The 26,257-nt window shown below is 48.2% G+C and overlaps 1 protein-coding gene across 4 annotated transcripts; it reads left to right on the forward strand.

The window, feature by feature from the left end:
• The first annotated feature begins 5,803 nt into the window (after nt 1–5,803).
• PKN3 (protein kinase N3) lies at nt 5,804–26,219 on the forward strand. Of its 4 annotated transcripts, none has more exons than XM_073640213.1 (21): nt 5,804–5,944; nt 14,883–15,165; nt 15,428–15,582; nt 16,626–16,892; nt 17,926–18,136; nt 18,218–18,400; nt 18,691–18,800; nt 19,181–19,324; nt 19,625–19,700; nt 20,058–20,208; nt 20,602–20,737; nt 21,213–21,280; nt 21,603–21,669; nt 22,526–22,617; nt 23,257–23,433; nt 23,505–23,567; nt 23,851–23,927; nt 24,284–24,426; nt 24,745–24,852; nt 25,226–25,306; nt 25,521–26,219. In XM_073640213.1, exons 1-21 carry the CDS (start codon nt 5,927–5,929, stop codon nt 25,740–25,742), a joined length of 2,832 nt encoding a protein of 943 aa, XP_073496314.1. In that variant the 5' UTR covers nt 5,804–5,926; the 3' UTR covers nt 25,743–26,219. The 4 variants fall into 4 exon arrangements, with proteins under 4 accessions (XP_073496314.1, XP_073496313.1, XP_073496316.1 ...); XM_073640212.1 differs by lacking the exon at nt 5,804–5,944 and adding an exon at nt 9,699–9,834; XM_073640215.1 differs by lacking the exon at nt 5,804–5,944 and adding an exon at nt 14,466–14,599.
• Nucleotides 26,220–26,257: the final 38 nt, after the last annotated feature.

Genomic DNA, 26,257 nt, shown 5'->3' on the forward strand with positions numbered 1-26,257 from the left:
AGTGCGAAGCTTAACAAATCCCTAGAACAGAGGGCCCCTATTCAAGCCATCCGAACCTCTGTGCCCTTGGAAATGTTGATGATTGGGACATCTCACAATGGCTATGAATACTGATTGGTGATGATCAACCACTTCACCAAGTTCGTGGTGGTGTCCCAAACTTGGGACCAGACAGCAGAGGCCGCAGCCAGGGCCATCTGTTGGGACTTCATTCACATATATGGGTGCCCGAAGAGGATTCATTCCGACTAAGTGGCCTGCTTCCAGGGGCCAGTAATGGATGAGCTGCATCATCTCTACGGGACTGATAAGCCATATCACCCACAGGGAAACAGGGCCTGTTAACGCTTCAATCGTACCTTGTTACAAATGTTGCGGATCTTGGAAGAGGACAAGAAGATGAAGTGACCCGAATTAGTTTGTGAGTTGGTGTGGGTCTACAACATTTGAGTCCACTCGACTACCGGTTACACCCCCTATATGCTGCTGTTTGGGCAGAGTGGATGGGAGATTACTGAACTGAAGCTTGACTCGGAAAACCCTTGCCTGAGCAGTAGTCCGTGTACCTGGATCCGAGAACACCGGCACCGACTTCAGACAGTAAGGTGTTTTGTCCAGCAGAAGTTGTTTCGGGAGGTGGAATACCGAGGTCGGCCCCCGACGTCAGGCGAACAGCTCCAGTCAGGAGACCATGTGCTAGTATGGGCCAAGGGATCCAAGAATAAGCTGGATCACCACTGGGAAGCAGTACACTAACAGGTAGTGAGGAAGGTTCACCCGGATAACCTAGTCTATGAGGTCAGATCCGAGGGTGATGAGGGAGCACCACCCTGAGTGTTACACCGGAATATGCTGCGTCCTTTTTCCTCTAAAGTGCAAGAGCCCACTGAGATGAGGTCCCCAACCGGATTGTCCGAGGCCCCCAAAAGGAAGTCCTAGGAGATGAGTAAGGCTGGATTACGGTACTGTTGGGATCACCGCAGTTGCCGATGCCACTCTCGAGTGGTACAGAGAACGAACCAAGGGTCGACCTACGAACCCCAGTGACTGGGTCTCCAAGTATTCCAGAAATGCCCCTACAGAAAGAACCCCGCAGGACCGAGCGTGCCAACGCCGGTATTCTCCCCAGCCAGTATACACAAGGCAAATTTGTTTGGTCACAGATACAGCAGAAAACCCGAGAGTGCGCCCCACTATTGGCAGAAATTGGATTACCCTTGGGGAAACTTCGAACCCTCAAGGATTCTACTTGCCCGAGAACTTGTGAGCTAAAAGATGGGAGGAATGTAAGAGGAAGAGATGGTACCCCTTAAGAGCCCCTGCGTGATGTGGCATTAGTGAGGAAAGACCGCCATCTGCTGGCTGGACGAAACTATGCAGAATCAACCGGCACCAGAAGAGTTGCAAGGGGAGCAAATTCATGTGCGCGACCCGGTCAGGTGCCTTCTACGATGGAGTTCCCGGATATAAAAGTCCTGCTCGCCAAACCACAGCAGGATTTGGCACCAAGGAGAGGAGCAGTGCGGATGTGGGCCAGAGACGTGCGCCGGTCAAGACCCAGAGCCCAGACTGCGCCAATCACGATCAGAACTTTCGCCCTGCACTGGTCAAGATCCAGAGCCCAGACGATGATCATCGAGAGCTGGGACCCAGCTGTCTCTTCCCCAAGCCTAGGAGACACCCGCCGTCGGTCAAGCACCAAAGATTCGCGAGGAGACGTCAACCAGAGGAGGACACCTGTGGTTACAGAAGGACGAGACAAGTGAGCCGGGCCATCACTTCCAGCAATAACGTACGGTACAGGGGTCGGCCTGGGTTAGGACAACAGGTGGGGTGGGGATCTATTGGTACACAGGAAGCTCAACGTTCCTTGATGGACTTTGTTAGAAGGACTTGCGGCCTAGCGGGAAAACCCGGTGAGCCCCGCTAGGGCCATTGTTGCAGGAAGAGCTAACGTAGTAGCTCCCCAGGAATAGGTGTACCACCCTTATAGGAAGGCACCATTATATTTACTGGGAGACTTTTCTGTTATTCAAATTGTATTCTAAAATTCATTGTATGTTTACAATGTTCATATTATTAACTGTTCCCTGACCACTGTGAATTCCCGCTGTATCGGGAAGAAATAAATCATTCATTGACTGTTCCCTCCTCCTGCCTTTTGTGTGTTGCATTTGGTTTCCTGCTAACATGTGGAAAAAGGAACATCAAGATCTCTGGAGATGGACTTGTAACCTTGAGATTGTTGATATTGTTCAACAATTTTGGTTCTCCCGTCCTCAGACAGTTCTCTTCTCTTTCTGTTCTCCATGCTTAGTGTGAAACACACAGAAACATAATGTAAAGATTGAGTCAACTTCTCCCCTTTTATCTGGTTTCAGGTGTGATTTTCATATTGCCCACACCTGTTACTTGCCACAGGTGAGTTTGAACAAGCATCACATACCTGAAACAAAGTTGTTTACCAACAATTTTGGAAAGGTGCCAACAATTTTGTTCAGCCCGTTTTTGGAGTTTGTGTGAAATTATGTCCAATGTGCTTTTTTTTCTATTTTTTTTTGTGTTGTTCCAATACACACAATAGAAATAAACATGTGTATAACAAAACGTGTGTAATTGCAATAATTTTCTGGGAGAAATACTTCATTTTCTGGAACAATTTCAAGGGTGCCAACACTTTCAGCCATGACTGTATATACTGTGCAGGTACACACACCACTGCTGCCTCTTATATACAGTGCAGGCACTTTGGAATGACTAGTCGTAATATACGTAACATACGGCCTTGAGCCCTAAAATTGCATCCTCACCGTTTGAATGAACAATTTGTAGACTATATCCATAGCTCCCAACCGTCCCGTTTTTGGCGGGACTGTCCTGCTTTGAGGGCTCAGTCCCGCGTCCCGTCACGGCTCAGCTGTTCTACCGGCTTCTATACTTACCTCTCTCTCCCACGTTCTCATCACTCCGTAGCTCCACCTCCTCGGGGGCGGGGCGATCATCTCTTCTCAGTGCATAAATTAAATTATATATTCACCTCCTCTCATCAGGTCTCACCCAGGACTCGAACTCTCATCACAGTGTCAACGTGCTTCCCAATGATAAAGATAGGAGAATTTGGTTATCTTGACTCTACGTTGCAATGAATCCAGAAGCACAGTATATATCTCCATAGAAATACATTGTATATATAACAATGTATTTTTATGGTGCCTGTATTCTGAGGTAAAGAAAAATATTTATCTTGTTCCTATAAGGCTATGAGCCCACGATCAGGAATAGCAGCATTTTGGACACAGCTCATCTGCGCTGCGTCCAAAACACTGCATTCTACATTACAAGCACAGTGGATGGATTTATAGAAATCCCACGCCCACTGTGCTTCTATTTGACACTGCATAAACTTACCCGCGGCGCGGATTTACAAGCTGCAGCATGTCAATTTCTGTTGCAGAGATGTTGGTCTCCACTATGAAATTTCCACAATAAAATGTCATTAGATGCAGTAACTCCACATGGTTCAGTGATCACAGGCGGATTTACCTGCGTGATTATAATGCAGCGTTTTGGACGCAGCGAGAATATGTTGCGTCCAAAGCGCTGCTGTTCCTGATCGTGGTAATGTAGCCTAAAAGTATTAAAAATAATAAGCACTTACAATTTTTTTTTTAATGTATTAGTGCATCTACTCAGGTCTTGAGCCCACAACCTTCACATTACAGATAGATGGGAGCTTTATTGTGCTGAGCCACAAGCTCTAGTAGTGGAGTAAGCAGAATGCCATGTTCTTGATCTGTACTGCAGAATATGACTAGGTTGATAGTACTGAAAAAAACAGGGAGAATCAGGGTATGTGCCCACGATGGGTACCCGCCTGCGGCCGAGACGCTGCTGAATAGCCTCCGCTCAATATGCAAATGAACGGTGCAATTTTTTTTTTCACTTGCGGACTTTCTTCATAAAGGTTAGGTCTATGGGGAAAGCCCAAATGCGGACCTGCAAGAGAAATTGACATGCTGCGGTCTGGAAAGACGCGCCGCATGTCCGTGTCCGCGGGTGATCCGCAGGTGCCCAGATACACATAGTGGACATGGGATTTCTAGAAATAACATCCACTGTGCTGTAACATCTGGTCACTGCGGGTTTGACGCTGCATAAACCCACAGCGGCTCCGGATCGGGTGCACATACCCTAAGAGATTTTTTCATCTTATAAAATTACTAAACAAACAGTAATGAAAAACACTTGATAATGACATTTTTTAAATATTTTGAATGCGTTTATTTTTAAATAATAAACATCACAAATCAGCAAATAACACGGACATATTTGGTGTCCCTGTAATTGTAACGACTCGCACAACACAGCGATCAGATTATTTACGGGGATCGGTAAATGACATTAAAAAAATGGCATCATTTAGATTTTTCTCTATTAAACCTGTAAAAATGTAATAAAATGGTAATGCTGAGGTCGTGTTCACACGTGGCGTAAATGCTGCGTTCTTTCTGCTGATTTTTTTCTGCAGGTGTCCACACCAGACAACGCAGTAACAATCTTCTGTGATTATGGCGTGTTTGCTGCATTTCTTTTATGCGTTTTCCCGCTTACTTGATGCGATTTTGGGGCAGATATGAAGCAAAGTTTTTAACTCTTTTTAACCGTACAGAAAAGATTCTTATTGTGGAGTTTGGTGCGGATCCTGCAGAAAAGAAAAAACACAGTATTTTCTGCACTGTGTGAACACGGCCTTACACACACACAAAAAAAAAACAAAAGATGTCGTATAAGGAAGCTACATAAAGATGAGAACGTTCTGGCGGCTCCGACTGTGAATGAGGGAACAAAAAATAATCCACAACTAGAGATGAGCAGGACGCAAAGATGACGTCGCGCTGCCCTGGGTGATCAAAAGCCGCCGGGGACGCTGGAGCAGAGATTCACGGCCTCCCGTCCAGCCGCCAGGTAACACTGACCTGGATGCTGGACCAGAGACCCAGGAATCCATCAGCTCATCTCTAGTCCCAACCGTCCCGGATACAGCGGACAGTCCTGGATTTGGGTCTGCACCCTGCAGTCTCGGGCGTCTGCTGAATGCCCCTCATTACCAGTGCCCCTCTGACAACTCCTCCTGCCAGGGGAGAAAGAAATGGTAAATGGGCGTGGATTGGGGTGTGGCCAAAATAACGTGTCCCTCTTTCTGTTCTTCAAAAGTTGGGAGGTATGCATATCGCTTGCTAAACTCAACATGGAGACCCCTTAAAGAACAGAAGAGAGAGGCCATTCATCATTGCCGCCCATTTGTATTAAAATCTATAACCTATTAGGCCCCATTGATTAAAACTATCAGAAAAACAGGCCTCGTTACCCATAGCAACCAATCACAGCTCAGCTTTCATGCCTGAACCAGCCTGGTAAAAATGGAAACTGCGCTGTGATTGGCTGCCGTGACTTCAATGGCGTCAAAACAGTCTTAAAGGGAATCTGTCAGCACTTTTCAGATTTCACCCTTTTCCAGTCTTCTAATATTACAGAGACCACGTCAAACACATCTATGTCGCCTATTATAATGTATGCGGAGATTTTACTCCATTCTGTGCTATTTCGATGCTAAGTGGCCGCTAGATATATAATAGAAAATGATAATCTCCTAAAGCTATTATAATGTGATTAGTCCTGCAGTTCTCTTTCCGTCCACTGTGCGTCGTTACTGCTCTCAACCAGATTAGTCATTTTTAGACTGCCCACGAGATGCCGCTGTTGCTCACTGCTCTGTTTTCGACCGTTACTGATTGAACTCTCGCTAGATGGCGCAGGTCTCCAGTTGCAGTACACTGTGTTCTCCACTGGGCGGAGTCGATTTCCCCGGGAAGGTTGAAGTCACCGGAGTGAGTGCGGGCGGAGAGGGTCCGGTGTCCGGAGGGAGATGGCCGGGGGGTCGCAGGTGAGCGGGGTCTGTGCTCTGCAGGGCGGGCATGTAATAGTGACTGCTCCCATTATATATGGTATGTAGGTATGTGTGCACTCCAACCGCCTGTGTGGAGACCTGTTTGGTCACATGATTGCACTGCTGGGGGTACACGGATCATGTGTAGCTATGTATACGGAAAGGGTATATACACGTGTGTGTTCAGGACACAAATATTAATGTGTGAGTGTATATAAATAATGTGTTTGAGTATACAGGACGTGTGTGTGTGCATATGGGACTTGTATATGTGTGATTGTATATGAGACAAGTCCGAGATATATATAATACATACACACAAGTCCCATATACACACACACACACACACACACACACACACACACACACATACAAGTCCCATATACACACACACACACACACACACACATACAAGTCCCATATACACACACACACACACACACATATACAAGTCCCATATACACACACACACACACATATATACAAGTCCCATATACACACACACATATATACAAGTCCCATATACACACACACATATATACAAGTCCCATATACAAGTCCCACACACACACACACACATATATACAAGTCCCATATACACACACACATATACAAGTCCCATATACACACACGTGCGCATATAGATATATATATAATATAACATGTTCAGTGTTGTGTGTGTGTATGTATGTATATATATTTGTGTGTGTATATAACATGTGCATACACTTTGTGTGTGTGAGTATATATACACATACATACAAACAAGTGTACGTGTATATATATATATATATATATATATATATATATATATATACACACACACACTGCTCAAAACTAAATAAAGGGAACACTTAAACAACAGAATATAACTCCAAGTAAATCAAACTTCTGTGAAATCAAACTGTCCACTTAGGAAGCAACACTGATTGACAATCAATTTCACATGCTGTTGTGCAAATGGAATAGACAATAGATGGAAATTATTGACAATTATCAAGACACCCTCAATAAAGGAGTGGTTCTGCAGGTGGGGACCAATGCTTTCTGGCTGATGTTTTGGTCGCTTTTGAATGCTGGTTGTGCTTTCACACTAGTGGTAGCATGAGACGGACTCTACAACCCACAGAAGTTGCTCAGGTAGTGCAGCTCATCCAGGATGGCACATCAATGCGAGCTGTGGCAAGAAGGTTTGCTGTGTCTGTCAGCGTAGTGTCCAGAGGCTGGAGGCGCTACCAGGAGACAGGCCAGTACACCAGGAGACATGGAGGGGGGCGTAGGAGGGCAACAACCCAGCAGCAGGACCGCTACCTCCGCCTTTGTGCAAGGAGGAACAGGAGGAGCACTGCCAGAGCCCTGCAAAATGACCTCCAGCAGGCCACAAATGTGCATGTGTCTGCACAAACGGTTAGAAACCGACTCCATGAGTGTGGTATGAGGGCCCAACGTCCACAGAAGGGGGTTGTGCTCACAGCCCAACACCGTGCAGGACGCTTGGCATTTGCCACAGAACACCAGGATTGGCAAAGTCGCCACTGGCTCCCTGTGCTCTTCACAGATGAAAGCAGGTTCACACTGAGCACATGTGACAGACGTGACAGAGTCTGGAGACGCCGTGGAGAGCGATCTGCTGCCTGCAACATCCTTCAGCATGACCGGTTTGGCAGTGGGTCAGTAATGGTGTGGGGTGGCATTTCTTTGGAGGGCCTCACAGCCCTCCATGTGCTCGCCAGAGGTAGCCTGACTGCCATTAGGTACCAAGATGAGATCCTCAGACCCCTTGTGAGACCATATGCTGGAGCAGTTGGCCCTGGGTTCCTCTTAATGCAGGACAATGCCAGACCTCATGTGGCTGGAGTGTGTCAGCAGTTCCTGCAAGATGAAGGCATTGAAGCTATGGACTGGTCCGCCCGTTCCCCAGACCTGAATCCGATTGAGCACATCTGGGACATCATGTCTCGCTCCATCCACCAACGTCACGTTGCACCACAGACTGTCCAGGAGTTGGCGGATGCTTTAGTCCAGGTCTGGGAGGAGATCCCACAGGAGACCATCCGCAACCTCATCAGGAGCATGCCCAGGCGTTGTAGGGAGGTCATACAGGCACGTGGAGGCCACACACAATACTGAACCTCATTTTGACTTGTTTTAAGGACATTACATCAAAGTTGCATCAGCCTGTAGTGTGTTTTTCCACTTTAATTTTGGGGGTGACTCCAAATCCAGGCCTCCATTGGTTAATAAATTTGATTTCCATTGATGATTTTTGTGTGGTTTTGTTGTCAGCACATTCAACTTTGTATAGAACAAAGTATTCTATGAGAATATTTCATTCATTCAGATCTAGGATGTGTTATTTGAGTGTTCCCTGTATTTTTTTGAGCAGTGTATATACACATACACACACCACAGACAAGCGTGTGCACATGTTATATACACATATGTGTGTGTATAATATGTGCGGACACTTGTTTGTGTGTATATGTATGTATGTATGTGTGTGTGTATATATATATATATATGTAGATGACATGTGCGCACACTTGTATGTGTGTGTATAATATGTGCGCACTTGTCTGTGTGATGTGTGTGTATATATGTCACAGGTGTGACACAGTCGCTCTGGAGCCAACTGTAGAAGGTCACTGTGCTTGACATTGCAGACGCCTTCTTGATCCTCTCATCTCTTTGGTGTTATTGTATCCTTCTTCCTTTAGGACCCAGCAGCGACCTCCACCTTCTGCTGCTGATTGACACACCCTTGCTTGGTAGTTAAAAACTCTGTTTCTCCAGAGATGCACCAGTGATAGTTTTATGTACCTCTGTGCAGGCTTGGAGCACTAGTAGTCAGCTAGTTTCTTCTCTGGTAACCTTGGAGTACAGGTGGTGTTATCTCTCTGGTGTCTGCTCAAGCTAAGTGTATCCCCTTTGTTTGTTTACCTTGTTATCTTTAGTTTGTAGTGGGGCTTGACCAGTGCTCACCCTGTCCCCTCCCTATCTAGGACCAAGCTCTAGGGACTTTAAGGGATTAGGTTCCTGCTCGGCGATAGGGGCCAGAACCTATATAGGGACGGTAGGGTAGGCAGGGTGATATTAGATCAGCCTAGGGGTCTCCACGCTCCCTTCCCCTCTTCCCTTTGTGTTGCACTTAGTCTCTCCCTCACCTTGCGTGACATTATCACTGGCCGTGCATAAAAAAGAAAACTTGATTTTTCTTTTTTTTTCCCTTCTCCCTTAGTTTATGGATCCCATGTCAGAGCTGGCAGAGCAGCTGTGCTGTCTGTCACTGGAGGTGACTGACCTTCAGTTTGAGGTTCAGCAGCAATGGCAGCAGCTGCAGTCTCCTAATGTGGAGGTCTCTGGAGGTAGACCTGCCTAGCCTCGACCCAAGATTGCCCTCCCGGACAGGTTTTCAGGAGGTAGGGACAAGTTTTTTTGTGTTCAAGGAAGCTTGCAAGTTATAATTTAAACTTCGTCCTTACTCCTCTGAAGGTGAGGAGCAACGAGTGGGGATTGTAATCTCACTACTGCAGGGAGATCCTCAATTCTGGGCTTTCTCTTTGCCACAGGGTTCAGTTTTTCTCCAGACTGTGGAGGGTTTTTTCGGGGCTCTTGCCCTCATCTATGATGATCCTGACCGAATCTCCTTGGCTGAGTCCAGGCTGCGTCGTCTTCAGCAGGGGAATTGGTCAGTGGAGACGTACAGCTCTGAATTCCGTGGATGGGCAACTGATACCAAATGGAATGACCCGGCTCTCAGAAGCCAATTTGGTCAGGGCCTTACTGAAAGACTGAAAGATGCATTCGCAGTGTATGAAACCCCGAAGTCCTTGGAGGCTGCCATGTCGTTTGCGATACGTCTTGATAGACGCCTTCGGGATAAGCAGGTGAGACCACCTTCTCCGGAGCCTTCTTTTCAGGGTAATGCCCCTTTGCCAGGGGAGCGGTCTGGCGGTGAACCAGTACTGGGGGAGGTGGAGGAACCTATGCAGTTAGGGGTGCCTCTGCATCATACATTTCCCCTGAGATCTGCAAAAAGAAAGGCCTGTGTTTTTTTTTGTGGAAAAAAGGGACATTTTATTGGGGCCTGTTGATTCCTAAGCAAAATAAAACTCGATTAACCCTTGGTAGTCTGGAGTTGGATAATCAAGGGGTGTGTTTGTAGTCAACATGCAGTTCCCGCTTTGTCCTGACAACAGAGGTAGTGCTAGAGAGCAGGACTGAGAAAATTTCTGTGTTTGTTGACAATGGAGCCGGAGTCAGCATGGTTGATGCTGAGTTTGTGAGAACTCATGGTCTTGCTTGCTGTACTTTAGCTAAGACCATTCCTGTTTTTGCCATCGACTCAGCACCACTTGCACAGAAAGCATTTACTCAGATTGTACATGTAAAATTGAGGGTGGGGTCAGTCCATTGTGAGATAATTCCTTGCTATATCCTGGATGGTCTTCCCATCTCAATTGTTTTGGGTCTACCCTGGTTGGTGAAACATAATCCGTTGGTGGATTGGCCATTCAGGGAGATCATTGAGTGGGGAGATTACTGCCATGAGAACATGAGAACTGTTTAGATATTTCCCTTCCTACTGTCTCTACAGAGACCTCCCCTGTATTTTTAACTGGTTTTGAGGATGTTTTTTCTGAAAGGGGGTGTCAGGAATTGCCTCCTCATCGTGCATATGACTGTCCTATTAACCTGACCCCCGGAGCTAAACTACCAAAGTCCAGACTGTATAATCTTTCTGGCCCTGAGAGACAAACCATGAAGGATTTCATTGCGGAATGTCTGGAGAAGGGACATATCAGACCCTCATCTTCGCCTGTGGCAGCAAGGTTCTTCTTCGTGAAAAGATGGCGGTCTACGTCCCTGTTTAGATTTCCGGGAATTAAATCAAATTACCATCCGTGATCCATACCCTTTTCCTCTGATTCCTGATTTGTTCGGCCAGGTTGTGGGAGCTAAGGTATTCTCCAAGTGGGATTTAAGGGGAGCCTACAATCTGGTTAGAATCAGGGAAGGGGACGAATGGAAGACAGCGTTCAATACCCCTGAAGGGCATTTCGAAAGTCTGGCTTTGTCTTTCAGTCTGACCAATGCACCTGCGGTGTTCCAGCATTTCATAAATTATATTTTCCATCATTTGGTGGTCTATCTGGGCGTTCTTTTGGCTTACTCACCTGATTTTAAGACACATCGGGGGCATGTTAGACAGGTGCTTCAGATATTAAGATAGAACAAACTAAAACTCGAAAAATGTGTTTTCGCTGTTCAGGAGGTGCAGTTTTTGGAGTACCTGTTGTCCTCTTCGGGTTTTCGGATGGATCCGGAGAAGATCCGTGCTGTCCTTGATTGGGACCGTCCCGAGAACCTTGAAGGCTCTACAATGTTTTCTGGGTATGACTAATTTTTACCGGAAATGTATCCAATATTATTCAGTAATTGTGAAACCCCTCACTGACATGACTAAAAAGGGTCTGATTTTTCCAAATGGTCTGAGGCCTCCCTCTAGGCTTTTTTTCCCCTTTAAAGAATCACTTTCCACTGCACCTAGGTTCAATTTTGTTGTCACTTTCCGTCCAGGGGTCAAAAATGTCAAGGCTGATGCGTTGTCCCGGAGCTTGCCTGGTGCTGGTGACCATGAGAACCCTGCCCCAATATTACAGAAAGAGGTAGTCATTTCGGCATTGTACCCTGAACTGCAGGGTGAGATGGCCCAGAGGGACGGCCCTGCCTCCTGCCCTTCAAAAAGCTTATTTGTACCATCTAATCTGCGCTGAAAAGTAATTAAGGAACATCACAACTCTGTGCTTGCTGGTCATCCAGGAGGTAAGGCAACCACGGACCTCCACTCTCGTCATTTTTGGTGACTGGGGTTGCATCCGGATGTGATTAAACACGTAGCTGCTTGTAGTATTTGCGCACGTTCTAAAGTATCGCATACCTATCTGTCTGGTACTCTTCTTCCGCTACCTATCCCTAGCAGGCCATGGACACACTTGTCCATGGATTTTATTACTGACCTACCAGATTCTGCAGGCAAAACGCTGGTTTTGGTGGTTGTAGATAGGTTCAGTAAAATGGTTCACTTCGTTGCTTTACCTGCACTTCCCAATGCAAAGACTCTTGCTCAGGTGTTTATAAATGAGATCGTGAAGCTTCACGGGGTTCCCTCCAATGTGGTGTCAGATCGGGGGTCCCAGTTTGTTTCTAAGTTCTGGAAGGCATTCTGTTCTCGACTGGGGGTGCTGCTGTCCTTTTCCTCTGTCTTCTACCCTCAGTCGAATGGACAGACAAAGCGCGTTAATCAGAACTAATGAGACCTACCTCAGGTGTTTTGTCTCTGAAAATCCGGAGGATTGGGCATCCTACTTACCACTGGCAGAATTTGCCATTAATAATCATCGTCAAGAATCTACCGGCCGGTCACCGTTCTTTGGTGCATACGGTTATCACCCACAGTTCGGTACTTTTAGTGGGGGAGGAGCTACAGGAGTTTCTTCGGAGGAACGTTTTGCTTCCTCGGTGTGGAAGGGGGTTCTGAGTAATTTAATTATCATGGGTGACAGGTACGAAGGTATGTCTGACAGGAAACGCTCGCCAGAACCCTGAATGTGAATGACTTTGTGTGGTTGTCTACTAGGAATATCAAGTTGAAGGTTCCTTCTTGGTAGCTGGGACCTAGGTTTATTGGTCCCTATAAAATAAGCGCCGTCATTAAAGGGGTTGTCCAGTACTTATATTACTCCCCCGGGGCCCCTAAGACTTTTTGTAAATACCTTCCATTGCAGATAATGCTTGTGAGTGGCGCTATCACTGGCCGCTCACAGGCATCACGTGACCCCCGGCTGCAGCCGACTCTGACATCCACTGATGTCACAACAAGTGCTGGCAGCAGCCAGGGGTCACGATTTTCCTGGTTCCAGGTGGATGCCCGGCTGTGGGTGGGGTTACCCCCGAACGTCACACCCGGCATCCGCCGCACACTCTGCCTCTCCCCATTCATTGGGAAAGAGCGCAGTGGATGCAGGGTGTGATGCGGTGGGGTAACCCCGCCCACAACCCAGCAGCCACCGCGGGGACCCCAGCGCTGAGTCATGCCTCACTTGTCGTGACGTCAGTGTGGGGGGTCACATGATGCCTGTGAGCGGCCACCGATAGCGCCGCTCACAGGCATTGTCAGCAACATAAAGGTATTTACAAAAAGTCTTAAGGGCCCCAGGGGGATACATTGGGGGGGTATTATAAAGTAGTGGACAACTTCTTTAACCCAGCAGCGTTTCGTCTTGAGCTACCTCAGGGCATTAAGATCCATAATGTGTTTCACAGGTCGCTGCTCAAGAAATATGTGGAACCTCTTGAGTCCTCTCCCCTGCCACCGCCCCCAATAATGATTGATGGTAATTTGGATTTTCAGATTTTGAGGATTGTAGATTCTCGCCTCCAGCATCGTTCTCTACAATACTTGGTGCACTGGAAGGGTTATGTCCAGAGGAAAGGATGTGGGTTTCGGCATCAGAGGTGAATGCCCCAGATTGTTTAGTTCATTCCACACCTCTTATCCTGAGAAACCTGGTCCTGAGTGTCTGGAGGCCACTCATAGAAGGGGGAGTACTGTCACGGGTGTGTCATGTGAGACAGTCACTCTGGAGCCGGCTGCAGAAGGTCACTGTGCTTGGCATTGCAGACGCCTTCTTGATCCTCTCATCTCTTTGGTGTTATTGTATCCTTCTTCCTTTAGGACGCAGCAGCTACCTCCACTTTCTGCTGCTGATTGACACACCCTTGCTTGATAGTTAAAAACTCTGTTTCTCCAGAGAGGTGCTGGTGATAGGTTTATGTACCTCTGTGTTGGCTTGGAGCACTAGCAGTTCGCTAGTTTCTTCTATGGTGCCCTTGGAGGACAATTGGCGATATCTTTCTGGTGTCTGCTCAAGCTAAGTGTATCCCCTTTGTCTACCTTGTTTTCTTTAGTTTGTAGTGGGGCTTGACTAGTGCTCACCCTGTCCCCTCCCTATCTAGGGCTGAGCTCTAGGGACATTCGGGGTTTAGGTTCCTGCTCGGCGATAGGTGTGGAACCTATATAGGGACGGTAGGGTAGTCAGGATGATATTAGATCAGCCTAGGGGTCTCCACTCTCCTTTTCCCTAGTGTTTGGGCTTCCTTCGCCTCGTGTTGCACTTATTGTCACGCAAGGTGAGGAAAACACTATGTGTGTATACAGAGCGCATGCTTTGGTCCTTTGTTGCACCTGTCTCGGGTCGTTGTGCTCCGTTCACCAGATTTGTTTTCTTCTGCTTTCTCCATTTCTCTTTCTTCTCTCCGGTGGGCTCGTGTCTCTTGTGCGCAGGGATCTGAGATTATTAGGGGCACAGATGGCTGGCCCAGTGCCCCCCACTTCCCCTTCCCTCCTTACGCAGTTGTGGCCAATATATTCCGCTTTTGATTGTTAACTGTAGAAGTTTGCAACCTCAGGGCATGCTGGAAGTTGTAGTCTCACTATAGCTGCAGAGCAGTGTGACTGGAGGGGGTTAATTCTGCGGCGTTCCTATTCAGTCCGGACGTGCCGCCGGTCTCGCAGGGATGAGTACCGCTGCTATACAGTAACCCTGACTCCAGCGCCCCCTATCTCAGCTTCCTGGCTCTACATAGGGGGTAGGTATTTCGGGACACTGCCCCTTTGTACCTCCTGAGGTTGGAGTCTCTCCTGGACGATCTGACTCAGCCGCATTCAGGAAATGACGACTCGTCTGTAAACTTTTCCAAACTCTCTTTTTTTTTTTTTTAATAACTTTTCTTCCCCTACACACAGGCAGGAGTAGGACTCTCATCATGCCGGGGAGTCAGGTGTACGTCTTCATTTCCTGTCGCCCTGGGGCGTTACAGGTGTATTCGAGTCGTCTGCCCTGGCTGTTAACCCCTTCATTGTCACCCGCAGGTGAGCCACAGGATGGAGATCAGGAATGGAGGATCGCTGATCTTGGATCCGGGGTTCCAGCAGCAACTGGAGGACTCTCGGGAACAACTGAAACGGGAGATCCAGAGGGAGCTGAAGATAAAGGAAGGGGCTGAGAACTTACGCAAAGTGTCCACGGATAAGAAACACCAGAGCCACGTGGAGAGCCAGCTGAAGACCTCCAACCGCCGCTTACAGGAGCTGCACCGCCAACTGCAGGAGCTCAACGGCCGCATCGTCATCATGGAGAAGGACAGCAAACAAGGCAGGAGGGAGAACAAATGGGTTGGGTTACTCTATTTCCAAAGAAACGGCACCACTTTTTTGTGCAGGTTGTGTTTGGTATTGCAGCTTAGTGAACAGAGCCGAGTTGTAATACCACAAATGACCTGTGAACAGGAGTGGTGCTGTTCCCCCAGTGGTTGGAGATTTATACTTCTATAATGGAGCAGATTTTCCGTTCTGGGTCACGGGAAAGTTTTGTCTGTGCAATGAGGCGTAATGTAGGATTTCTGTTCTGTTTTCAGATGGGATGATTTCTCCCGATCACTGTATATTCGATCAAAGCCTCGACCCAAGGCAGCGGCGGGTGGACGCCCTGAAGAGGCAGCTGCACATCGAGCACAAGGTGAAGCAGGGAGCGGAGAACATCATACAGATGTTTTCTACTGGAGCCTCCAAGGTGAGAACCGGCCCCGAGTAACACGGACGTCTGCTCAGTCAGGTGTATAACCAGATTCTCGGGAAATGCAAATAACCGTGCAGCTCTGGAGTATAATTGTGACGTGAGCTGGTATATGAGGGAGTGAAGCACAGGAATAAGTATCTTCCTCACTTTCCGGCGGTGCCCGCTCTATGGAGCAGATGGGGGTCTGGTTTGTCACTCCGCGGTGGTTGTGGTGGTACCGGGGGCCCCTCTCGGGTGTATGTTGTAATGTCAGGAATGCTCGGCGCCCTTGCATTACACATACTTCTTGCTAGTTGAGCTGGTATTCGGCCTCGCACAGATGAGGCTGCTGGGCGTTTCCCCCGGGGGGCGCCGGTCAGGCCTGTCCATCATCTCCTTATCAGTGAAGTGTTGCGCTGCTGATGGGAATGTAGTTGTATCGTCATCACCTAAAACCTAACCAGCAGCAGAACTAAGGGCTGAAGCTATGCCGGGGCAATCTCTTAAAGGGACAATCCACCTTCATTTGAAGCTTCAAGGGTTTTTTCCAGGACTGTAATATTAATAGAGATTTCTTCGGATAAGTCATCAATCTGAGAATGCTGGTGGTCTGACTCGCATCACCCCATCTTATCAGCTGGTTAATGGGGCTGTGGCCTATTTATCTGGCGCTGCACCATACATATTGTAGTGGATGTGCCCAGTACTGTAGCTCAGTCTGATTCACTTAAATGTGACTGAGCCACAGTACCAAACACGGCCGCTACAAAATGTATAGATATCCTGATTCCTGTCTCACCGCTCCAAATCCTCTACTTGCCTCATTACAGCCATAGAAATCAATGATAATTCTGACATCCTGCAGCCACCACTAGATGGCGCTGCATATGTGGCTCTAAACAGCTGTATAAATGTGCAGTGCACTCCCCCTAGTGGTGGCTATAAGTGAGCACAATGTTGTTATGAATGTATAGCTGGGGCAGCTCAGTGCCGGCCTCACCGCGGTGCCGTGGTCTCCTCTATGGTGGGTACACCACTGAATATGCCATCTATTCCAGGACCGGAAGCTCCTGGGCACGGCCCAGCAGATGCTTCAAGACAGCCGGATAAAAACAGAATTGCTGCGCATGCAGATTGTGAAGCTGACGCAGTCCCCGGGGTCGGCATCGGAGCTCCATGACACAGACACCCTCCCTCCACTAGAGCTACGACTGGAGGAGCTGCGGCGCCACCTACGGGTGGAGGCCGCGGTCGCAGAGGGAGCAAAGAACGTGGTAAAACTACTGGGAGGACACAAAGTGCAGGATCGCAAGGCTTTGGCAGAGGTGATTAATGGAGGAGGGTGAAGTGTTGGTCCCTGTTTTATCAATATGAAGGGGGTCATACAGCATGAGAAAAACATCCAGAAACAGCGCCACACCTGTCCACTGGCTGAGTCTGGTACTGCAGCTCAGGTCCTAATGTACATAGGGTTGAGCTGCAATACCATACACCCCCTCTAAACGGGGGTGGCGCTGTATTTGTAACAGAGCAGCCTTTAGAAGAGAAACGTGCAGATTTGCTGATTATTTTTATGTGGAAACTTCTAAAACTGGCCAATGTGTGGTTTTTTTTTTTTTTTTTTTTTTTTTTTTCATCTTTTTCATTTTAAGGCTACGTTCAGTATGTGGTCAGTATTTTTACATCAGTATTTATAAGCCAAAACCAGGAGAGGAACAATCAGAGGAAAAGTATAATAGAAACACGTCACCACTTCTGTATATCTCACCCACTCCTGGTTTTGGCTTACAAATACTGACCAAATACTGAATGTGTGAACGTGGCCTTACAGCTGCAGAACATTCCGCAACAAAACTTTCAAGAGCAAACATGCATCATGTGCACTGACGCTAATGCGCGGATGTGTTTTTTCTTTTTTTTACTATGCAATGAGTTTTGCTTTTTTTTTTAATTGCTTTATTGAATGCAATGTTTTGTTTTATGCTGTTTTAGTGGTGCTTTTTTTCTGTATAGTGTTTTTTTAAGTGCTATTTTGTCTAATGCAGCACTTTTTATGCAAAGTTGTTTTTTTTTTTGCATAGTTTTTTTTTTTAATGCAGTGTTTGTCTTTTGGGATTTTTTTTATGCAATTTAGTGATGTTGTGTTGTTGATTTTCGCCTCCTTTTATTTTTCAATACACTGGGATTTTTTTATGCAGCGGTTTTCTTTCAATACTATTATTATTATTTTGTGGCTCCAGCAGGCTGGATGGATATTCGCCTTGTCTTCATGTTTCCATTCTCCTGACATTATCACGACCAGCATGTGTGACTCCAGTCTTCAGTCACTTCTGTCACGTCTTGGTCTCTTGTCTTCAGGCTCAGTCGCGGCTGCACGAGTCCAGCCAGAAGATTGACCTCCTCCGCCTGTCTCTGGAGCGCTGCCTGGCGGAGCTTCCAACCGGACATCCCAAACAGCCACTCATCAAGCAAGACCTGCAGAACTGTCCGACCTCCGGAGGGGTCTGGGGAAAAGAGCAAAGTCTGCGCCAAGCCCTCACCCCTCTCATTAAACCAACAGCACTGACTGGTACCCTGGGGAGTCACGGGATGGGGGGGGGGGGCAGTAATGGAGATAAGGATTACTAAGGGAATGTCTTCCTCTTCACAGGAACTCTGGAGATCCACATCTTGGGCTGTCAGGGTCTGCTGGAGTCTGTTCCTGGGCGATCTCGAGCGACGCCGAGTCATGGAAGTCCTAACGAGGCAAAAAACTTCATGCGTTACCGGACTGGAGGGAGCAGTCATGGCCGGGGCGGATCTGCAAGATACCTGCGGTCAGACGAGATCTGTGGTAAATATCTGGAAGCCCCAACAAGATGGGTTTTGGGTTTCTTTGTATTGGTTCCCAAAGGTTAATGCCTCCCAGATCTATATTTTTACTGCTATGGTCTCCAGGTGTTGCAAAACTACAATTCTCTCAAACCCCTGACAGCCGGCATGCTGGGAGTTGTAGTTTTGCAACAGGTTGGAGATCACTGTTTGGTCATAGAGATATAAGGTGACACTCAGATCCCCCGCCCCCCCCCCCCCAGTTCTCTAAATAAGCATAATGGGACCCACTAACCAAGGTATTTCCCATAGGAGAGGTGATGTGCGTCCTGAAGGTTGATAACAAGCCAGTCACTCATACTAACTGGGGCCCAGTTCACAACCAGTGCTGGGACCAAAGATTCACCATCGAGCTAGAACGGGTAAGTCCCGACTCCATGGCTCTTCTATATCTACATCGGCCATAATATTATTACTGCTGACGGGCAGAGAAGGACATGTCTGTTGCTGGAGTTGATGGTAGCAGCAGAAGAACCTGTCTTTCAGCGGGGGAGGGCTCTATATGCGGTGGGGGGCCTCTCGCTATGCGGCAGATCTTGCGGTTGTGCTCCCGGCTATGTGGGATGATCTATGGAGGCCTCACCGAGCAACGTGCAGGTTCTAAGGATCCGTTGCCAATGTCTTGGTGCCAGATATTCCAGTCCTTGCCATGGGTCAGGGCTGTGATGGTGGCACGAGCTGCACCAGTGGCTTTATGATTGCTGGCTCTATGTCTGTTAATGGTTTTCTTTTCCTCCCGTAGTCTCGGGAGTTGGAGCTGTCCATCCATTGGCGAGACTGGCGGGAGCTGTGCGCAATCCGCTTTGTCCGTTTAGAGGACTTCTTGGACAACGAGCGGCACGGGCTGTGCCTGCAGCTGGAGCCACAAGGCATGCTGTTTGCTGAGGTAACCAAGTCATGGGATCTACAAAGCTGCAGTAAATTCCCACATGGGGTCTTGGCCCACGCCAGGCATCCTCGTCTTATTCTAGTCAGTCGCTATCATTTATCACTCGTGCATGGCCGCTCGGTGTAGGCAGTGGCCCCCGGTAACCATTGGTGCACTATGATCTGTCACTACCCCTCTTGCAGATCTGGGTGACGAGCAGTAATGTCGGCCATATTGGCTAGCACCCAGCTGTCCCAGCATGAGATATAACTGCCGTATAGGTGGTGGGTGGTCTTTTAACCTCCTTTTATGTTTCAGATGATGTTTTGCAACCCTGTGATTGAGAGGAGGGGAAAAGTACAGAGGCAAAAGCGCATATTCCCGAAGCAGAAAGGTACGTGTCCTCTCCCTCCCATAGGATGCGGCTACTTGTGTCCATTACAGATTTCCCCACTGGGTAGGTTATAAATATGATGGCAGGGGGTCTGACCACAGGGACCTCCATTGATCACAAGCACAGGGGACCCAAGATGTGACGAGATGGCACTGTGCATGTGCGACCACTGATCCTATAGGCGGTGAATGAAGCGGTCACATATGCTCAGCACCGCTCCATTTACACTGGGAACTTCGGACCCCTCATTCTCAGTTATGTAGTCAGACCCCTTCAGACGTACATTATCAGCTATGCCATGGATACGTCGTGTCTAGAATGACTCCTTTTGAGTAATCATTCTTTTTTTCTTTTTAGGAAAGGATTTCCTCCGGGCCACTCAAATGAACATAAATTTTGCCACGTGGGGCCGACTGATGATGAGCATCCTCCCTCCATGTGGCACCATGACCACACTTAGCCCTCCCCTACCCAGTACAGCCGATGCCCAGGCTTGTTGTGCAGACAGGTGAGTTCTTACCGCCATGTTGTTTTCTTCCTGAAGTACCGACATTTACAGGAATAACCTAGATGTGTGATCTCCAGCTGTTTTGAGACTACAACTCTCAGCTCCCAGGGCATCCTGGGAGTTGTAGTCCTATAACAGTTGGAGATCCTCAGCTATGAAGCAAGTGATGTAGGGCGTCTTTAGCGACCTGAGGTTCCTGGTACTCAAGCAAAACAGTTTTTTGAGATTGCTTGAAGCCTCATTGGACTTCTGTCATTTTGTGGGTGCTGATTGCGATGAAATGGGTAGCACAAGGTGGCGGCTCCTTGCTCCCTGGTCTCTGATACCAAAACCAGCCAAGTTCTTGGTAATAATTCACATGGTGCGCTTTCTTTTTATCTGTCTTCCTTGCAGCACTTTCCCCATAAAGAAATTGACCTTCAATGACGACCCTTCAGTGAAGCCCCCACCCAAACCTCCCCGGGTGTTCCTTCCACTGGAGATGGAAAAAGAAGTGACTCCTCCAGACTCTTGTAAGGGGCCTGTAAAGGTGTGTGCGCTGCGGACCCTATAACGAGAAAGCCTCAGCCAGTGGACCCCACCGGCCATATAATGGGTCACACCTAGAAGCATTATCCTATAACATGTCCTGTAGACGGCAGATAACGACATTACAAGCCAGGACTGTGTACCTGCCTCCCATTCCCGAAAAGTCGTGCTATGGAGGCCGGCAGGGCATCCCCCATCCCCTCGGCACCTTTTCTTCTTGTCATTAGAAGTCTTTAGCACAACCTTTGTGAACATCATTTTGGAAATTTCCCGAGATCTTTAAGGAAAACCAAAGGGGTCTGGGCGGTTTTGTACATGCCATTGCCCCTTCATATTGGATATTCACAGAAATCCAGATTCTAATGTTTTCCTACGACATGTCGGGAAATGATTTTATATGGACGTCCTCCTTTTGTCATCTCTAAATTTCTGAATTTTTTTTATTTTTATTTTAAATAACCATCTTTCTGTTTTAGTCCATAAAGCGCATCCACTCGGATGACGGCAGCACACCGACTGCTGCGGAGCCCCAGAAGCTTCTCAGGTAATATATAGCATCTTTAATGGGTCCAAAGGATTGGTGACCACTTGTGGATCGGTGGGGTTAGACTTCTGGGAACCAACCGATCCCTGTTCTGAAATGCCGCAAGCTGCTTTCTGTAGATTCGATAGACTCGGACCCTACAAATCAACACTTCTGACTTTTTTCCCTCTCTGACATGTCCAGATTTTGGTGACAGTGCGGTTTAGACTTTGGTCTCTTCTGCCCGTAGGGGGGGCTGCAGTTTGTTGAGGGTGCATCAGATATGAAAGCAAAAAAGCCTGGAAGTTGCTGCTCATCGTATCTGTGCATGTTCTGCTTACAGGAAAAAGACGCTGCAGATGGATGACTTCTCCTGCGTTTCTGTGCTAGGGAGGGGACATTTTGGCAAGGTAAGCGTCAGGGAATGTTGGTGACGGCCTCATGGCTCCTTTTTTCTTCAAACAGCGCCACACTTGTCTACCTTCCCGATCCATCACATTGTTGGGGGAGAGTCAGGAGCTCCCCATACACATCCAATGATCAGCCGGTCTGCAGGATACTGATATAGGGACAATTTTTGGAATTTCCTTGGATGTTGGATGATTAGTCGTCTCTGTACATTGCGGCCTGTCCTGTGCACGGTGTTGTCTCTGTCATATCACATATACAAGTTTCCAGCCGTCCAGAGCCCGGGGAATGATCGCTCTCAGGAGCTCATTGTAGTCTGATTTGGTTATGTAAAGAAGCCGCCTAAATGGCACCACGTCTTTTGCGTGTAAAATAATGGGCGGCATTTGCATATTGGATCACCTACAGTTGCAAAGAGACCGGTCTTGCAGTAATGGTCTGCTGGCGTTGACTGGAGAAATAAAGGGGAACTCTACCAAAAGTCCTTTCAATTGTGCAAATCCTTGTTTAGTAATGTGGGATCCCACTATTGCTATTATAACTACGTAGCTATAAGCAGGAGCTTGGTGCATGCGGTGTGAGCGGTGTCAGGGTACAAGTGTCCACTCGTCATATGGAGACAGCCGCATGCTCTTCACGTCTGCCCGTCGCGTCGTCTGCCCTGTCCTCTCCACACTTGGTTGTGGAAGTTACTAGACAGGACTGGAAACGAGATTCTAAGCACTGACCTTATAGCAAGCAATCAGCAGGGCCGGCGGCTGTCCTCCCTCCGTTTCTGTCTGAGTCTCATAGCGCTGAGCGTCTCAATCACTAATAGATGGAGTATTATATAATGTGCATTTGCTCCATGTTTTCTAGGTTCTGCTGGTGGAATATAAGAGGACAGGAAAGCTGTACGCCATCAAAGCGCTGAAGAAGCGAGAGATCGTGAGCAGAGACGAGTTTGAAAGGTGAACACCGGCCGTGACTGTAGAAGAACAAAAGGATCGGCCGCCAAAATTCAACATGGCCAATCCTTGTCTGCCCTGATGTAATCTGTCAAGGCAGTCAGGTGGCCTCCATACGCATTAGACGGTCAGTTAGTCCCACCAAGATCGTTATGTGTTAAGCCCACCTAGACTCTAAAGTGTCTGGAGGCCTTCAGTTGCAGTTCTCTGGATATGGGTGACCCTCACAGGTATATCCTTGTATATCCCTGTGTGGTGATGTGTCCAATACTGGTACATGTAATGCATGTGTGCGGGATGACGTGGCCTGTGCCTGCTGGAGATGCCTGTGTACGGGGTGACGTGTCCTGTGCCTGCTGGAGATGCATGTGTGCGGGGTGACGTGTCCTGTGCCTGCTGGAGATGCATGTGTGCGGGATGAAATGTCCTGTGCCTGCTGGAGATGCATGTGTGCGGGATGAAATGTCCTGTGCCTGCTGGAGATGCATGTGTGCGGGATGACTTGTCCTGTGCCTGCTGGAGATGCATGTGTGCGGGATGACGTGCCCAGTGCCCCTCTGGTGATACATGGGGTGACACATCTAGGCCACCTGTCACACTCCACCTTGATGATAACCATTTTTTGTGCCCCTTTCTATTCAGTCTGCAGTGTGAGAAGCGGATCTTTGAGGTGGTGAATTCATCCGGGCACCCGTTCTTGGTGAACCTGTTTGGATGCTTCCAGACCCCAGAACACGCTTGTTTTGTCATGGAGTACATGCCGGGCGGAGATCTGATGATGCACATACATGCAAACGTCTTCCCACAACCCGCAGCACGGTAGATAATGTGCAGGACATCCTCCGTCCGCCATGTCTGTCATCTGTCACTAACACCCTCTCTTCTGGCAGCTTCTACTCCGCCTGTGTGGTCCTGGGGCTCCAATTCCTGCACCAGAAAAATATCATTTACAGGTATGAACGCCTGCTGAATCTACGTGATGTCTGCACCTGTTGTAGATGGTCATAATTCACTAGATCAGGTTTCATGACCTCATATGTCACGGTCGGCCCCGCTGCAGCCCGGCGTCGGCCCCGTATACTGTGCTGCGATGCCTTGTGGTAGATGTAGTGTTATACTAAGCATTTCCCATAGTGCATCCATTAAAGGTCAGCACATGGATGGCTTTCTGGTCGGCTCTACGTGATGATATCTGATATATGCAAGAAATGTTTTAACCTTCTGCTTCCAATTCAGAGACCTGAAGCTGGATAACTTACTGATGGACGCCAGCGGCTTTGTGAAGATTGCAGATTTCGGGCTCTGTAAGGAAGGTGAGGCCGGCCGTACACGTTCAGGAGCATTTATCCGTCAGCTATTCCTTCGGACATATCCCTTATACACATGCACTCGGTACAGCTGAGCTGGCATGTGTTTTTGATGGGGAGAGGGGAATGAGCCGCTGACAAACGCCTCTGATGTCGGTTTATCTCTCCTGAGAGCAATGGATCGAGCATTGCAATGCAACATGCTCGCTCGTCTGTGCCCCTGTGCAACATGCCAGTCTGTGTCCGGAGACCCCCAAACACAGTCATCCAGTGCCGCAGAAATCTGCGTTTTTCAGACATTGTGTATGGCCATTTTACAGATAATTTCTCACCCCCTCCCCTTCTCTTACATTGTCTCTCAGGTATGGGATATGGCGACAGGACCAGCACCTTCTGCGGCACGCCAGAGTTCCTGGCACCCGAGGTTCTTACAGACACGTCGTACACGCATGCTGTGGACTGGTGGGGGCTGGGCGTGCTGATCTACGAGATGCTGGTAGGAGAGGTGAGAAGACCTGACCCAGGAGATCTGCCGCCCTGTGCTTGGGCAATGTCCCACACTGCAGCGCTCATAGCAAGGTGCCATGGCAAATAATGCCTGCTGTTACACCCACGATGATGCCAGCTTGTGGTACTGCACTTGTTAAACACCCTACTTCCCTGCTATAGTCTCACCTGCTGGTTGGCATCTGGTTTTGGATGTTTTCTCTTGGGCACTACGGATGAGATTTGCCCACTACCCAGCCATGTTACGCCGCCTCCTCCTTCCACACAACCGCCAGCATTATATAATGCCCGCTCTGTCATTTCTGGCTGACTCTAGTGCCCGTTCCCTGGTGACGATGAAGAGGAGGTGTTTGACAGTATCGTGAATGAAGAAGTGCGCTACCCACGCTTCCTGGCCACCGAGGCCATCAACATTATACGGAAGGTGGGTGACAGATGGCGGCTAGTCTCCTGTATGGGCTGGCTGGGCATTATCTCACGCCTAGTATGACATCAGGCATCCAATAGCAGAACTACACCGGGGTGTAAGGCCGGGGGGCTGTATGGGATTTATTCTAATGGACACTATACATTAGAGAAGCTCGGACCCATCACAGCTGCTGAGTGACGGCAGCCGGTGCGGAGGGGGCTGATGTCCGAGAAACCAACCTGTTAATGCGGCAGGAACCGGCAGGGTCCACAGCAGCACAGAGTATTTCAGATCACTTGAAGATGGAGCTATTTAGGACTAAGGAAATAAGTGTTGTCATATTTTAGGGGGATGGTGTGAACCCCTTTAACTTCGTTTTTTTTTTCAGTTACTTCGTAAAACGCCAGATCGCCGTCTCGGGGCCGGAGTTGGGGATGCAGAAGAGATAAAGACACAACCGTTCTACCAGGTACTGAGATGTATCCTCTATCACCTAAAGCAGGGAGCCTTTATTATTCAATGGGATCAGTGATAAAATAGTCACTTTGTTCCCACTCATGGCTGATAACAGCGAGTAGAGCGTACCCCATAGTTTTATAGCCCCTTTACAACCTCAGCAATATAAACTACTGAATTCTTTAGCTCTTCCACCATTGACCTTCCGTCTGTTTGCCCCAATACAGGAGATAGACTGGGGGGCCCTGTTCGCCCGCAGGCTGCAGCCGCCCTTCGTACCGGCCTTAAATGACCCCTTTGACGTCCGAAACTTCGATGAAGAATTCACCGGGCAGAGACCTGTGCTGTCTCCGTCTGACGACCCTCGTCCCCTGACCGCTGCGGACCACGTTCTCTTCCAGGACTTTGACTTTATCTCAGACCTTCTTCTTGGGGCGCAGAAGCCGTGACACCGATATCTGGACCAGATCTTAGCTTTACGACAGCTGCTGATCTCTGTGCCAAAGGGATGTTCTAGAGACCTGCGCTGCCGGGCGATTGGCGGCCATGATGGCTGAGTCACTCAGTCATTAAAAGACTTTACAGACTTATGGAAAATAGCTGTGTGAGATTTCCAACCGCCCCTTTAATTAAATCCATACATTTCGTTACCCCTGACGTTGTCCAGGGAGGAGGACAAGTGTACAAATGAAGGAAAATGTAACAGAAGAAAACTCCTAGGAGGGTGGGGGTGACCGCTGGCGTCACGTGTATGATAGTAATATATAGAGATCGGTATTGTGTGTTTTTATTTTTGGTGACCTGATAATCAGGCGCGCGGCCCCTTTAAAAGACACAGGGAGGACTTTTAAATACATAACGCAATATTGACCGCTGACGTGTCTGGAGGAATCGCACCGTCCTGTGCACTAATAAACCTGAGATGTGATGTTTGGCTGCAACCCGCTTCTGTAAAGATTATAAA

Source organism: Phyllobates terribilis, unplaced genomic scaffold, assembly GCF_046119375.1.
Source record: "Phyllobates terribilis strain yellow unplaced genomic scaffold, ASM4611937v1 Scaffold_7__3_contigs__length_470593459, whole genome shotgun sequence".
NCBI classification, from domain to species: domain Eukaryota; kingdom Metazoa; phylum Chordata; class Amphibia; order Anura; family Dendrobatidae; genus Phyllobates; species Phyllobates terribilis.

Excerpts from the sequence above, each read along its gene's own strand:
- PKN3 (XM_073640212.1), top strand. The coding sequence starts at position 9,790 with ATGTCGTTTGCGATACGTCTTGATAGACGCCTTCGGGATAAGCAG. Across the intron at positions 23,928-24,283 it reads TTTCGGGCTCTGTAAGGAAG|GTATGGGATATGGCGACAGG; the intron begins GTGAGGCCGGCC and ends ATTGTCTCTCAG. Across the intron at positions 24,427-24,744 it reads ACGAGATGCTGGTAGGAGAG|TGCCCGTTCCCTGGTGACGA; the intron begins GTGAGAAGACCT and ends GGCTGACTCTAG.